General features: G+C 44.1%; 2 gene segments (V, D, J or C); both read right to left on the bottom strand.

Moving 5' to 3' along the window:
* Nucleotides 1-3352: 3352 nt before the first annotated feature.
* LOC124108995 (immunoglobulin lambda variable 4-3-like) lies at nucleotides 3353-3885 on the bottom strand. The segment is given in 2 exon segments: nucleotides 3353-3675; nucleotides 3795-3885. Coding segments are annotated over 2 exon segments (369 nt in total).
* A 7042-nt stretch (nucleotides 3886-10927) lies between these two features.
* LOC124108983 (immunoglobulin lambda variable 3-9-like) lies at nucleotides 10928-11849 on the bottom strand. The segment is given in 2 exon segments: nucleotides 10928-11310; nucleotides 11694-11849. Coding segments are annotated over 2 exon segments (429 nt in total).
* Nucleotides 11850-15573: the final 3724 nt, after the last annotated feature.

The raw sequence follows: 15573 nt of genomic DNA, 5'->3' as shown, positions 1-15573 counted from the left end.
GTGAAGGGAAGTGCAAGCTATGTGGCAGCTTTGTTCAAACCCTGTAGAAGATGTTTTTGGTGGAGTGATAACACGAGGCTCTCAGGAAGCCATGTTCATCCCACCTGAACCTGTGCTGTGAGTTAATATATGTTTTACTTGAATTGAGCACATCCTTTCCCCTGGAGAGGTGGGACTTCTCCTGCTGGAATTTATTAAAATCTTTCTTCATGTTCCCAGGTTTCCATGGGGAGCAGATGGCCTTCCTTCTGGAATTCCAGAGATGGGTGAATGCAGGTCATGGGAGGATATTTATCTCTAAAGTACTACTATCCTAGGCTCATGAAACCTCCCCCTTCTCAGAATATCAAGTTCTCAGGGAAAAGAAGAGAAGGTGCCCATCATCTGTTTCAGATTGTGTTAAAGAGATGGGGAAAGACTCTCTTTCTGAAGCCCAGAGGAGGAGCTCACAACCTGAAACACTCTGAACTATTGTCACCGCAGCACACATTAAAAGGAAACCAATCAGAATTCCCTTTGCCTCATGATTTTTCCAAAGATTGAATCCCCTCACCCCTAACTCACCTGCTGCTGCTTCTGCCACTGTCCTCTCCTTGCTTTTTAGGTGTGAATGGTGGCAAGAGAGGGGAGCAATTTGACTGTCTGCAATTGGCCCTCTATATTCAGGGAGGAGCTGGGAAGCTACAGCTGCAGCCAGAAAGCAGCAGACTTCCTCAACAGCTTCTTTTGGTTAGCATTTACATTCTAGAATCTCTTTACTTAAAATCCAGGGCTTTTGAGAATTGAGGTCATTATTTTTTGTGATGGTAAATAGTTGCTAAGTAGGAGGTTTCTCCACCATGCCCACCATATAAGCAACCAGTATAAATAGGATGCCCATTTTCTGGAGAGTGCTCCATGTTTTCCTATTCACCTCTTTGACTCTGGTGTATTTCCTTTGCTACATCTCTGGATTTCCCTGTATACTTGGGAATCAATGTGCCCATTGTCCTCCTCATTATTCAGGTGTACTGCCCCCATGTAAAGTTAGCCATCTTGTAGGCCACACAAACCAAGCCTCATAGCATCTGGAAGGGTTGTTCTCTCAATTCTGAGTGGAAAGTCATGTGCTGGGAGGAAGTCTAATTTTTTCTTCTGAGAAATGCAGAACCTCCTGTGAAACCAGGCTTTGATGAGGCATCAGCTGTCCAGGTGCCAACCCTGGTCTTTTTGAAACCATGTTTCTGAGGAAGACCAAGATTTAGCAGAGGGGGATATGAGACTGTGCTACTTGGGTAGGTCTTTGTAGCAGTAAAATATCATTGCCATTCAAAAAACCTACATGTGAACAAACAATAAATAAGTTGTAGGTAGAAAGGAAACAAAAAGAAAGACTGGGAATTACAACTTATTGATTGAAAGGCTTGTGCTACTGTTCACCCTTTCACTCCCAAGTCAGTTCTGCCTCCTAGGCCTGCTACTTACCAAGATGGTTATCCCAGAGGTGCCAATCTCAAATTTTTTATAAATCTGCAAATCTTCACTTGCAATTTTAAATGTACTGAAAATTCATCCACATTGAAAATTGCCCTGTTATTTCACCCACAAATACAACCATATTTAGAGTAGTTTCAGTGAAGGGAGACACAAAACCTAAAACAGAAGGTACATTCCCAGGAATCCACAAGATAGGCCACTTTGCAATGTTATCTACTATTCTGATATCAGAGAACACATTAATCTAACGATCCTGAGAATTTCCCAACCATCTTGACCTGTATTTTTGTTACCAGACTGATGTCACCTTCACATCCCTTCCCATGCCTACTCTTGAATTTCCTTTAAAAGAAGAGGTTGAGAAACCTGAGAGAATCTCTGACTCTCCAAATGACACCTATTCTCCCTGAAATATTCATTTTTAATGTTCCTAAATCAATCAGTTTGCCTCTAAGTTGTGTACTTCAATTCATTTCTGCAGTATTTTTTGGGGGATCCCCACTAATCATAAGTTGAGGTGCCCCTCTTTGGTAACTCATCACATGCACATGAGGATGTGTGTAAGCTCTCTCTCTCTCTCTCTCTCTCTCTCTCTCTCTCTCTCTCTCTCTCACACACACACACACACACACACACACACACACACAAACACACACACACAGACCCATGCACACAAAATTTCATGGGAAAAAAACTTGAACAACAATGTGTGTTGGCTAATTACACATATTAGGACATGGTTCCCATTATGGGGAAATAGTATTCTAGAATCTGCAACAGCTGGCGAGGCCGAACTGTGCTCTCTGTGGTCCTGCCCACAACCCTCTTGACATGAACACTCTTTTCTTCTGGTCATCTCTCAGTACTCATCCCTGGGGTCAAGTCACCTGTCCTGTCTCTTTTGAGGGCCAATCATTTCCTGTTGGATTCTAGAAAAATTGAAATGACTATGCACTGATCTAGAGAGAGAAAAGATTGTGTAGGACCTAGATGTCAAAATTTGATAGGCTGCCCCTTTTTTTAAAAGACAAAGACCCTTGATTGAATGGATAAATAACATTTTTTTGAAAAAAAAATATGGTCACAAGACTACCAATTGTGACATATTCTATTCCCGAGACTTATGCTGATATAGTTTATTCAAGATTTACAGTTAACTGTAATCCTGCTATGAGGTCCCCATTACAACAAAGCATGAGGAGCTTCATGTATGGTCAGACCTCATAACCAATTCAAAGTCTTCCTGAAGAACCTGGTAAATGCAATGGTCTGGGTTGTTCAAAACAAGTTCCTTCATCTGTTGATCCCCTCCCCCTTTTTTAAAGGCCAGTCTGCCTTTACCTTGATGGAACTCTTGTTTGATTTCTAACTGAAACTGTATCTCCCAGTTTGCAAATCTATTCTGTAGCTGAATATAATCTCTTTGATTCAAGGTTAACCTTATTTATGTTTCTTGGTTTGCAACCCTCTGTTATGACAGAATCCTGCAGCACTCAGTGGTGACCAGACACTGCCATACTCACAGCAGTCAACCTTGATTTTCAACCATGGAAACCTCCATCAGGGTCCCTTCAATGGTAATCTGGGACACAGGACCATCTAGCTCAGCCCTTTTCCCAAGGACAATGCTGGTCTCATCTCTCACAGAATTGTCCCCACTGACTGATAGTGAAGAAACCTAACACTATGTTGTCAAAATGATCTCAATTATGATCCAAGTCATCTCTCCTTAGGAATAAAGGAGTTTGCAAGGAGAAATTCACAGGACTCAGGGTTCCAGAGAGGGACATGGAGCTGTAACTCTAAGTCCCTGAGGAGGAAGAGGGGAGCCACAGAGGTTTTGCCTTCACTTCTCCTTTTCATGTGTCACAGTGGCTTACCCGCTCTGGCCATCAATTGTATGATCCTCTCCACAATAATAATCAGCTTCATCCTCAGGCTGGATGTTGGCAATTTTTAAGTAACGATTAGCCCCAGAACTAGAGCCTGTGAAGCAGTCAGAGATCCCAGTCCCCTTGCTGTGGCTGCCATCACTGTTCACCTTCATTACATACTGGGGGCTGTTCCCCAGCCTCTGCTGATACCATAAAATGTAGTAGTTGCTGTGCTCACTGCTCAGGGTGCAGGTGAGTGTGGCTGAGGCTCCCAGGGAGGCAGATGCAGATGACGTCTGGGTCAGCACAGGCAGGGCACAAAGACCTGGGAACAAACAATTTCATGAGTGATATTCAGTGCTCAAAAAATGGGAAATACCTCCCCTTAGGGTTTTTGGAAGAAAATAGAGAGAGGGTCCCCAGGTTGCTTTGGGATTCTCTGACCTGTGGAGAAAACAAGGGGCAGGAGGTAAATGTGAAGCCACTCCATAGTGGGGAGGTTCTTTCAAGTGCTCTACCTTGAGGCTACCCAGCTGGGCCTGGATAAAATGTTCCCTTTTATCTTGTTTTCTTGTAGCTAGAGAAGGGAGGAGCATTGCATGCAAATTTGTTCTTCTCTTCCCCAGCTTATTTGTCTGCATTCTTGTCTGAGCTCTGAACTTGATGGCTCTGTGCTGGTAATATCCTAAGTTCAGAAGAAGGGCCTCACTGGGGCCTGGTGCAGTGGCACATGTCTGTAATCCCAGCAGGAGTATTGAGTTCAAAGCCAATCTCAGCAATTAGCAGGGCAATAAGCATGTCAGTGAGACTCTGGCTCTAAATAAATTATCAAAAACAGCTGGGCATGTGGCTCAGAGGTTAAGTGCCCCTGGGTTCAAACCCCCGAATCATTAAAAAAAAAAGAAGGAAGGCCATGTAAATATCAGAGGTAGAGAGGGCAATTCACCTGGTTGCAGCAGCCTTAAAGGAAAACCCATGATGCCCTCTGCACTGGAACATTTCTAGAAGTTCCCAGCCCAAGTCTCACAATGCCCACTGCTGCCCACAGAACAAATGGCACCCAAAGTGCATCATTAGTTTATGCAGAATTACCAATTCTGAACCCTTATTGTATGGCAGTCTCTTTGACAAGTGTCTTAAATAAGACACTTCAGGCAGACATTTGCAATAACCCAACAATAGCTTTATGCTTGGGCATAACCTGTCCCCCTGTATTCTGATGAAGGAACCATCATTCAGAGATTAAGAGATCTCACCTATGTCCCCTAAGGAGAGAAAGTTGATCAAGAGTTCTGCTTGCAGACACACTTCAGAGCTGTCCTTTCATCCCCTCAGTCCCTTGCCTCCCCACCCATTTCCTCCTCCCTCCCTCGTCTCAGGCCTCCTGGACCTTCTTGTCAGAAGCCTTTATTCATTTATAAAGAACACTCTTCTAAGTTCTGTGGAAGGGAAAGGTATATTTTCTCTGCTTCTTCCATGACATCTTACCAATAAGAACTTCTGGAACTATGAGGAGAGAGTTAAAAGCATAATGAGAGGGCACAAGATCATAGATAGGAACAGAGACCCTTGTAATTGAACACCTGGAATGTGCTGCAGGGTCAGCCTTTTTCCAGCTCTGAATTCAGGCAAGTTCCTCCTGCTCTCTGAACCTCAGCTTCCCTATCTGTGAAAAGAATAATGCTTGGATCAGAGTGGGGTTGTTTTTAAATGATGTGAGTCATGGGAAATATTGGATACATGCACACACTTATACAGAGACAAGTGCAGGAATGGCTGTAGCCTGTGTACTAATTAAAGGAAGGGTCATCCTAACCGCTGACTATTGTGCTTAAAGGGTTTTATGTGTCAGGTTCCTGGCCCTGGTCCTCAGTAACACCAACAGGATGTCTCCCTGTAGAACTAAAGCCAATTGATTTGTCTTCTTACCACTCTGTGATGAGTGTCAGCACTTCTCTAGCTGCCTCTCTTTGCTATCTGTGAGAACCTCAGGCTGGGAGGATGACCTTAGCTCCAAAATACTAGAAACACAATTACCAATGCTTTAAGAACTTTCCTCCAATCTGTGTGAGATGAGCCAGACTTTGTTTCTAGTCCTTCTGGTGCTGAAAGAAAGTGACACTGACAGGGAAGGAGTTTGTATCTCACTTCCCACCTGTGTGTCAGTGTGAGATGTGTACCACTGCTATTCTATGACTAACAATAATAGCCACATCCTTGGCTTCTGCTGTGTTGACAGACAGGGTGGCTATTGTCCCCTATGTAGAGTCAACATATCTCTCAGGTATATCTGAGGGCTGCTCACTCTGTATATCATTTAAGCACAGGTCTGATCTGGCTTAAGCTGGTTCCAATGGATGTATTCTTTGGGCAGTGCAACTCAGAGCAGGGAATCATAGCTTTCTGTTCCACAGGCACTGAAACTGAGGACATCTGTGCAAGCTCTTAGGAGGTCAAAGATCCTGCAAGAGAGTAGAGGAGAGATGGCCTCAGGATGAAGGACCCATTTTGAGTAGCCCCACTTAAATTGTGTCTGGGTTGAGCATAGTGTTTGAATCAGACTCAGCTCAGTGTACTTTGAGGGCTGAAACTAGGGATAGGACACAGGGAGATCACTTTTACAGAGAGTAAGAAGGTGAACAGGAGTGGTATACAGGCAATGGTATTGATGTCCCAAGCTCTTGGTTTTGAAATCTACAGCACAGCTGCTCTCCCCAAGATTGCTCTCAGGTCCTTTGGGACAGTAAATGTTTGTTTTTTATGAAAATCCTCTCTTCACTGAGTGTTTGTGGTTAACATTCTAGCCAGATATGGGGTAGTACAGGAGAATAAAGAGAAGAGAGAGTGCCCTACTCCCTCCAGCTGCATATGGCAGAAATTCAGCCTTATATGCCAAGGCCACATACCACAGTAACCTTCCATATTTTGACCAGTGACCATCTTTCTATTTTCTTTGTGCTATGGTTTGTCTGGCCCCAGCTAAGCAGAGTTGTTCACCTTCCAGGATCCTGACCATGGGGTGAACTGGAACCCTCTGAGGCTCTTGATGCCACATGACAGAAGAAGGTGGACAACTTATCCACGACTTCCCCCTCTTCTCCTCTCTTGGACTGTAGATTCAGTTTGGCCCATTCCTGGTCATTTTATCAGAATACAGCACTTTGTCATTAGAACTGTTGCTAAATCATTTCATATATCACATTGTGTTTGGTAAAGAACCTGAATATGTGGACTTATCACAACTTGCAATCTCATTTCAATGTGGTATTCTCTCTTTTCTATGACAGCCCCCTTCCACAATAGATTAATAACTGGCATCAAAAATTTATTCTTACTTTTTTCTCTTTGCAAAATGGTTTACCTAATCTTGTTACTAGTTCCAGAAGCCTGAGCTGTTTGAGAAAAAAACTGAAATCTCCATGGTATCTTCAAAGATTGTGGAAGTCACAGATGTACATGGATGATCACAGGATGGTGAGTGGATAAGGGTCCCTCCAGCAAAGAGGATCCTTTCACTTACCCAAGGTCAGGCCCCATGGTCATTCCTGAGTCCCTGAGTCAAGAGAGATTCCAAAGCACTCTGCAGAGTCTCCTCAAAGAAGTTGTTCATGCTCCATCCAAGGAAGGAGCCCAAGTGTCCCTTCCCCCACCTGTACCTGAACATGATCACAGACCCTTAAAGATGATGTGAGTGGACATGGGAGGAGAGGCCAGGATGAGTCAGGAGGCATCTCTGCAAGTTCCAGGCATGGAGGGGTAATACCTGGGACAACATATGGACAGTGAACAATGGTACCGTAAGATTAGGCAGGGAACCCATGAAGCCATACTGAAGGAAGGACACAGGTGGAGAAGCCCCATATTTTCACACTGAGCTGCCTTCTGAGGTACCTGGATCTCAGCTTTGTCTCTTTAGGGATTTTCAGCCCTACAAAGCCTTCTCAGGCTGATACCTAGGGCCAGCTTCCTCCACTTCCTTTCTTAGGTGAGTGCTGTAATTGGTTTTGGGCTCATTTAAATGAGATTCTGACCCTCAGACTATGGTCATAGTAGCCCAGGGCATAGGATGGACTCTCCTGGCTTCCAAATCAATGCCTGATCATTGCTTTCCTCTCCTGGACCCCCATGCTGGCCTCCCTCTTGGTGTCTTCTGGACAGTTCTAGCCTCTGTCTTAGCAGAACCTCTGCTGCCATCTGTTGGTAGAGGAGACCAAGAACTGCTGCTTCTCTCCAGATGACACCAAAAGCCTATGAACCTGCAATTTTGTGGACAGAGTGTTGCCTCACTCTGAGCCAGCTGTACCCTGCTAAGCACAGCACAGCACAGATAGGCAGCATTTGGGTTGTGCAGAGAAATAGGCTGGTGTATTCCTGTAACTGAGTCTCAGTATGAAAAGCTGTCTCTGGGCCTTGTATTGTGATAGGAAAATAGAGCTTACAGAATAAACTTGTAGGTGTTCTGTAAAGTGCCCTTTCCAGAAAAACTTCTGTGACACCCTTCAGGGACATTTAGTGCCTTTATATTATACATAGGAATCAGACTGATGCTTTTCCCTGATCTGATATCAGTAATAGCATTGTCATCAGAACACCTGATGCGCTAGGACCACAGCCCAACTATGTTTACATCACCAAAACTATCAACATCTTTCTTCTCCTCCTCCTCATTTTCACCTCTATTACAACTATTACTATATGAACCATTTTTACAGTGCATTTTGGAGGACTTGCTCATCAGCCCAGTATGCCTTCACTTTCTAACTGGGAACTTCCTTATCTGTTCTCTGCACAAGAAGTCTAATCCCACCACCCAGAAAAATAAATGTTTGAAGATTTTCCATATTTCCCCAGAAGGACAGATTCTAAGGATGATGTCACTTATTGAAATCCAGGTTGAGCTTCTTTTAATTAATGAGACCCTTTTTGTTATTGTGTCATTTAATTTGGAAAAAAAAATAAAGCTCCATTCAAGTCTTCCCATTTCAAAGTGATATAGTTCAGACCCAGGAAGACTCAATTACTAGGAAAAAAGAGAATAGTGTTTTCAAATTGTGGAAATAACCCAGGTATCCTACACTTAGGTCTTAGTCTCTATGTAGGAGAATTTTGCCGTGTCACCTGGGGAGAGGTGAGGGCATGAAGGCCATTCTAGGAGGCACACTTTATGTCCCACACAGCTCAATGCCCACTCCTCCATGGCCTGGCCATCACCATGAGCCAAAATCAGCCTGTAAGTGATGGTGACCATGGGGCTGTGCCAAGATTACAACTGTCAAACATGGAAAATGATCGTTGCTTTGCTGGGCATGGCTGATCCGGCTCCTGATGTTTCTCTATGTTCTCTTGCCTGCTCCCCTCTTTCTTGAATAGGTGGCTGATATGGCCACCTCTACAGGGGGAATATGATTCTCATATGAACCTAGTATGTGTAGTTTCGGGAGACCAAAGACTCATTCTTAGAGGCCCACCCCAACATGCTCTCATGCTTTGAGGTCAGGGTCAGACCAGGTTCAGAATCTTGTGGGAATGAATCTGGGGACAGGGCCGTGGCTTGTCATCTTTTTAGTGAGAGCAGCAGAGGATTCCAGGCCATACCAAAGATGTCTTAGAGCTCTGCCTCCTAAGCCCGTAGCTGGGCAGGGATCTTGATCTTGAAACAGAAAGTTGAAATTCATGGGTCAAAGAGTGGTACTAAAGTTGGTGCAGTTCTAGATGATTCCAGAGCAGTTTAGAGGGGCTCAGCCTAGTGGGAGATGGTTGGAGTGGGTGGTCTTTCAGGCCCCATTTCTGGCACCACTGAGTCCCCTAAGTAGGAGGAAGAGGCCCCTGCCCTATTCACTGCAGCTTCATAGCTTGTCCAGAAGAAGCCCAAGACTCTAGCACCACACCAGGGAGGTACTGAGGTACACTCTGGATTATAGGCCACACTGGCCCTGCAGAGGGCCTGTCCTTTGAGGATGTGAAAGTAAGAAGAAGAAAGAGTGTGTCTATGAGAAATACTGAACAAAGGGACCTCAAATATCAGATTCTTTATATGAAACACTCCCTGCATTTTAAATCAGTGTGTCTATTCTTGTGAAATTTAGACTTTATTTTGCAAGTATACATGGATTAAAGGAATGAATGAATAGTCATCTTTTGATGAAAAATGGGTGTTGTGTTTTTTGATACACTCAATGATCAAGTTTACATGCATAATAAGTAGGATGAAGGGTTCAATATCTACAAATAATGAGGACCTTTAGTCTTGTAGGACGTTTGGGTGGAGTGAAGTTTGGCCAACAAGAGGCATCCAAGATTACCTCAGGTTTCATCAAAAACTGGAATGTATTTAGGATTCTGGAAGGTTATATTGGACTGCTTCTGAAGCCAGTGAGTGGGTCTCAGGTAACTCAGGTCAGTCCCCTGGCACCTACTTAGTTGTGAAGGAGGCTGATCATCCCATGGTTGTTTGCTATAATGCCCAAATGGCTTCTCTCAAGCTGAAGGGGTCAGAAGCTTCTGGCTATGTCCCTCAGTATGGCCTAGGCAGGACCTGACATGGAGGATAAGGGGGAATATGGGCTTGCAGAGAAGAAGCCTTGGAGCAGGGGACAGAGGGAGGGGAAATTATGGATTAAAGACAGACGTAATGAGGGGGTACTGCAGAGGGATGAAGGATCTTAGAGACACTTCTGAGAAGGAATTAGAGCAGGGATGGCCATGTTTTCCTCTCTGCTAGACCTCAGAGTAGCCCAGGCAGTCAATGACATTTCTTCCAACTGGAACCTTCCAAAATACACAATTGGGGAACTCTCACATGTTCATTTCTATCCCTGTGGAGATGAGTCGTGCAGGACTGGGATGGTTGACCTGATATCTCCCTACCCCTTACCTGAAGACATGTGTATCTGTTTTTTTTTTTTTTTTTCTGGGAATGTCACATGCTCTCCTCTCAACTGGTCATTGTCATCCTGCAGAATGTTTGTTGGGGCTAAGGACTGAGGTCACCAGTGTCAGTTTCACTGTTGGACCCAAGACACTTGTACTCAGAAAGATGAGGGAGTAAACTACAATTTTTTTTACTTTGGGACATTCCAGAAAAGTGATTTCCCAGGTAAACAGCTGGGTCCATTGAAGAAATAGTTCTTATCTGGAAAAACAGCTACCTTATCAAATAGAAGTTTAATAATTAATATCAACAGCAAAATTCTCCATGTCTAATTTGTACCAACCCTACCTAGTATAACACTAGGTACATGGATACACATCAAAACCCTCCTTGACAGACCTGCCTTAAATCGCCCCAGGACATATCTTCCAAATCTAGAATCATATCCTTTCCTTGCCCTTCTTAACCATAAATAAGACCCTGCCACAGTGAAATTCTCCTTAATACTAACATGCAGTTTTGTTTGACTAAAGACTTGCTGTGGCCTTTGGGACTGGCAGCTCAAGTTAATAAAAATGACTTGCTCAGGTGCCAATGGAATCAACTGATCCTGGGGAGGTACAGGAGCCTTCCCTTCATCTCTTAGGAATGCCTGGACAGGGATGGGAGTAGACTTCCTCCACAGCATGTGACATGCTCTCTGCTCTCAGGGTAACCAGGGCAGGAAGAGGTCTTTGGTGCCAAGCTGATGGTAGGTTTTTGTCTCACTTCCCTGTCTGCTCGAGTCACTGTGAGCATCATTGCCATCCCACACCTGACAGTAATAGTCAGCCTCATCTCCAGCTTGGGTCCCACTGATGGTCAGGGTGGCTGTGTTCCCAGAGTTGGAGCCAGTGAATCGGTCAGGGATCCCTGAGGGCCGGTTATTATCATTGTAGATGATGAGCAGCGGGGACTGTGCTGGCTTCTGCTGATACCAGTACACACTATAGCTGCCAATATTATTGCCTTCACAGGTGATTCTGGCCACTTGTCCAGGGGTCACTGATACTGACGATGGCTGAGTCAGCACATAAGTGGCTACAGAGCCTACAGGGAAATAAAAGAAGAGAGAGGACTAATGGGGATAGACACTTCCCATGAGATGCCCAGTTTACCCCTGGCCTGAAAAAGCTTCAGGAAATCTATGGAAACAAGGGCATCCTGGCATCAAAATCAGCCATAGTGGCCCGTGAGTCTGACTGCCAAATGGAGATTTGAATCCATGAGCAAGCCCAACCCCTTTCCTCCTCAAGCTCACACAAGCCAGAGAGCACAGTGTTGGAATTTCAGCCTAAAATTTCATCCTGCAGCAGGTCCTGAGCAGCATCATGCCCACCACAGACAGAGCTTTGCTGAGCTTAGAATTAAGGCCAGGTTAGATATACAGGAGCCGTGGGCTGGGGTGTATGTTGGGACCTGGGGGGCAGCACCTGTGTAATGAGCCAGGAGGCTGAGGAGAAGAGCCTTCCAAGTCATGGTGTCCCTGTAGCTGCTTCTTGAGTCCCAGGCTGGCCTGTGTTCCCCCCAGGCCTCTTTTATTTCCTTGTTGGGGACAGCTGCCTGTTATGCAAATCAGGCCAGCTTGGGGCTGCTACTGGAGGAAGCTATGTGATGTCCAGAGAAGGGCTCATCCCTAGGGAGTCAAAGAGTGGGAGGGGAAGCTCTGAAGAACTACCCCCAGCTCACAGAATGCTCCTTTATTTTATGTTCCCAATTTCTTGGCCAAGTCTCTATCCCAGGTGGTTTTCTAGCCAGGAATCTGGGCTGGCCTGGTTATATAATGCTGAGTCTGTCTTTGTCATCAAAATCAACTGTTTGTTGACAATAAGAGGTTTTGTCAGCTATGGGATCCTGTCCCAGATACAGCTTCTAAGCTGTGTGGGTCAATCAAATTCTTCCATAAGTGTACCTGGTATCTTAAAGTTCCAATGAGGTGCTATATCTCTCTGTCCTTGGTGTGAATGCCTCATGCAAATTTGGATGCTCTGCTTCACATCTCCTAATGGCTGTAGGCAGGTTCTACACCTATCTTGAAAACTAATAGACACAGAGCTTCAGCATGTATGGCAGCCTGAGGAATACTGGACCTCTGTCATATCAACAGGGACATTCTTCAAAGATCAGATCAAGGAGACCCAGGCATCAAAGAATATTTACATCATTGTTATTCCCCATATTGGAGAAAAACCCAGCATTTCCTCCAGATCTCATGTTATGGTCACAGACCGTTCTGCATGTGAAATCTCCCTTCCATTGTGAGAGCTGGTGTTTGGGAAATGTGTGACAGGTCCAGAGTTTAGCTCAATGAGATGAGCTGGGTGTGGGAAGGAGGTGTCAAGAAAAGCGGGAATATTTTTTGTGCAAACACCTAAGGAAAAAAAAAAGGAAAATTCTAGAAAAGCTAGATATAAGAGAAATGAATAACAAAAAATTTGAACTTGTTTCAAAGACGACATTATAGAAAAATGACACTTCTTTCTCTAGATCTCAAGTTGTGGTCACTACTAATCCCCCTGCACTTTTGAATCCTGAATTCCAAGCCCAGCCCACACCTAGGGGGTTTTGTCAGGTGGTTCTCAACTGCCCTCTAGTGGCCACTCTAAACTGGCTGCTGTATGTCAGGGCAACCTTGGTCCAGGTGCAGATTCAGAACCTGTCCCACAGACACAGGTTTTCTTGATGTTTGGCCAAGGGAGAAAATTCATCTTCTTCTTATGGATGTTACCATTCTCAGGACTAGGAAGGAGAGGCTCACATTACAAGTGAAAATATGAACAGGTGCATTTGGCCCATCTGAGTTATCTCTGCATAATTTTTAGGGTGGTGACTGCTCATGGAAGTGGTTCCTGGTCTTGGTGCTGGGTGACACTGGACTCAGGAACTGGCTCTTCTTATTGTCAGCTGAAGGTGCAGAGTCAATGTGAGTGAGTGGTGAGAAGCACAGATACAGACAGGAGCCCATTCACACCAATGCTTATTCAGACCCACTGTGGTCTCACCAGCTGCCATGCTGGGAATTCAGCAGAAACATGATACATCCTTTGCTCTAGGAGTTTCCATCTTCAGGCTGAGGCTGTCCTTTGGACACACCTAGTGTGCAGTTTAATAGTCTGTCCCGCCCACCTGAGACTGTGCTCTGTCGCCTGTTTCTTTGGAGATGCAGACACTTCTTCCAAGTTCTAAGCAGCCAGCATTGACCATGCAGTACAACACACACCCATGACATGGAACACTCAGTTGACCAGAATTTCTTGTCAGTGCAAGTCTGCACTTGTGAGGAAGAAAAATATGTTGGCTTTTGTGTCATTTTTCTCCTTAACTACAAGTGAGAGGCTGGAGATGCAAGACCAATCCCGGCGTCTCAAGTCAAAACAAAAATGGAAGGCTAAGATGGTAAGGATGGCAAAATAGAAGCTGAAAAAGGTCCCAGGTCCCACAATGAATAGGTTAATAAGGGAGCCAGAAAACATTATTCTTCAGGGTTTTTTTCCATTTTTTCATAAGGTAAGTATTTATTTCTAAATGCTTTGTTTTTTGGAAGTGAAAAAAAAAATATTCGCCTCCATGTGCTCATGAGTCTGTTTTCCTGCATGTATTCTTGCATTAAAAAAATTCCCTGACCCACTAGGGAAATAATTAGCACAAATAAATCAATTAACTACAACAATGTTAGTGAAAGAAACATGCAGGGTAATAATATGCAGATAATTAATAACAGTGATTAGAGAGAGAGTGACAGGCAGCCTGGGATATAACCTGAGGCTGGGACTCTATCTACAGATGTGTCACTGGAACTTCCCTCAGGGCTGATGAGAAATCACAGCACATGTGTGGGGACAACAGAGTCCATGAAGTTGGGGAAGAGACAGGGTGTGTGATGATGGGAGAAGAAAGTGAAAATGTGAGGGTAACCTGTTTAGTCCAAGTTACTATTAACTCCTAAGGAGGATTTTGATGGTATGGCAAATGCATTGAAAGCTGTTGATGGGGAAATTTCCAGGTAGTAAACTCAGTTGGTTGGAATCTGTGAAGCACATTATGAACCTCAAGTACAGGAAGAGATGGGACACATTGGATTCCCCAGTCACTGCCCTGCTTACCTGGGACTTGATATAAATAGAGGGTGGTTGCTGGTTCCTCTCCTCTACCCATGCAGCCAGGTGGAAACTTAGGCTAGAGCCTCGGCCTCCTGTCCTGAGACAGGTTGAGTGCCTTCTAGTGTCTGGTGAGTGACACAGTAATGTTTTCCTTGACAAGCCACACATTCTCTGACCTGGGAGTATGAAGTATGGGGACTGTATTTCATATGGAAGAAAATAAATTCCAATGTCACTAAGGGAGGAGATGAGAAGAGTGAAAGCATTTAGACTCCCAATAATTACTTTCCCTCGATGTACTAGGGTCATTCTGGGCTGTGCAAGGGTGTGGAAATATCCTCAGCCAAAATATTAGGATCCTGAAGCTTCATCCTCTGATTAATCGGCTGCATGTAGGGGCTGCTGCTACCCCTCACATGGGCCTAGACAGACTATATAAAGTGCATCAATCTCCCTGTACCATTCCCAAAGACAAAATATCCAGATTAAAAGAAACTACAGCAGTTATTTCACAGGTATTTACCCAAACATTTCCCTGAATTATCATTTAGGCTCTATGTATTTGTCTACAAAGTATCATCTATTGTCAAATCAGGGTCTGTTAGCATTAAAGATAAATCTAATAGTCAGTGGTATTTTGTGCAGTAAATTATATGTAGTTTGTTTTTTCTGTGTAGCCCAGAACTTTCACAAATTACACATCAGTTCATATGCAAGTCTGGAAGGTGTACATAGAGACTTTTTATTTTTTTTAAATGTCTGTAATGACATATCTATGTGATCTTAAAGAACTGAAGGTAACATTTCAAAACTATTTCTCCTAGGATGTATAAAGAATACAGCCTGGATATAATATTATTAGGGGTTTCAGAAGGCATTTTCATATACAGGACAAATCTAAATATGGTTTTGCAAATCCCATGGTAATACATCTATTCTAGCTTCTGATATCTATTTCTCTCTCTCTCTCTCTCTCTCTCTCTCTCTCTCTCTCTCTCTCTCTCTCTCTCTCTCTCTCCTGTCTCTCTCATATATTTGCATTGAAATTAGGGGCACTCAATAACTGAGCCAATCCCCAGCCCTATTTTGTATTTTATTTAGAGACAGGGTCTCACTGAGTTGCTTAGCATCTTTCTTTTACTGAAGCTGGCTTTGAACTTGCAATCTTCTTGCCTCAGTCTCCTGAGCCACTGGGATTATAGGCAGCACAGTG

This window comes from Marmota monax, unplaced genomic scaffold (genome assembly GCF_021218885.2).
Source record: "Marmota monax isolate L192 unplaced genomic scaffold, Marmota_monax_Labrador192_F-V1.1 WCK01_AAM20220418_F8-fsc00462, whole genome shotgun sequence".
NCBI lineage: Eukaryota > Metazoa > Chordata > Mammalia > Rodentia > Sciuridae > Marmota > Marmota monax.
This window is presented reverse-complemented; position numbering and strand designations above follow the sequence as displayed.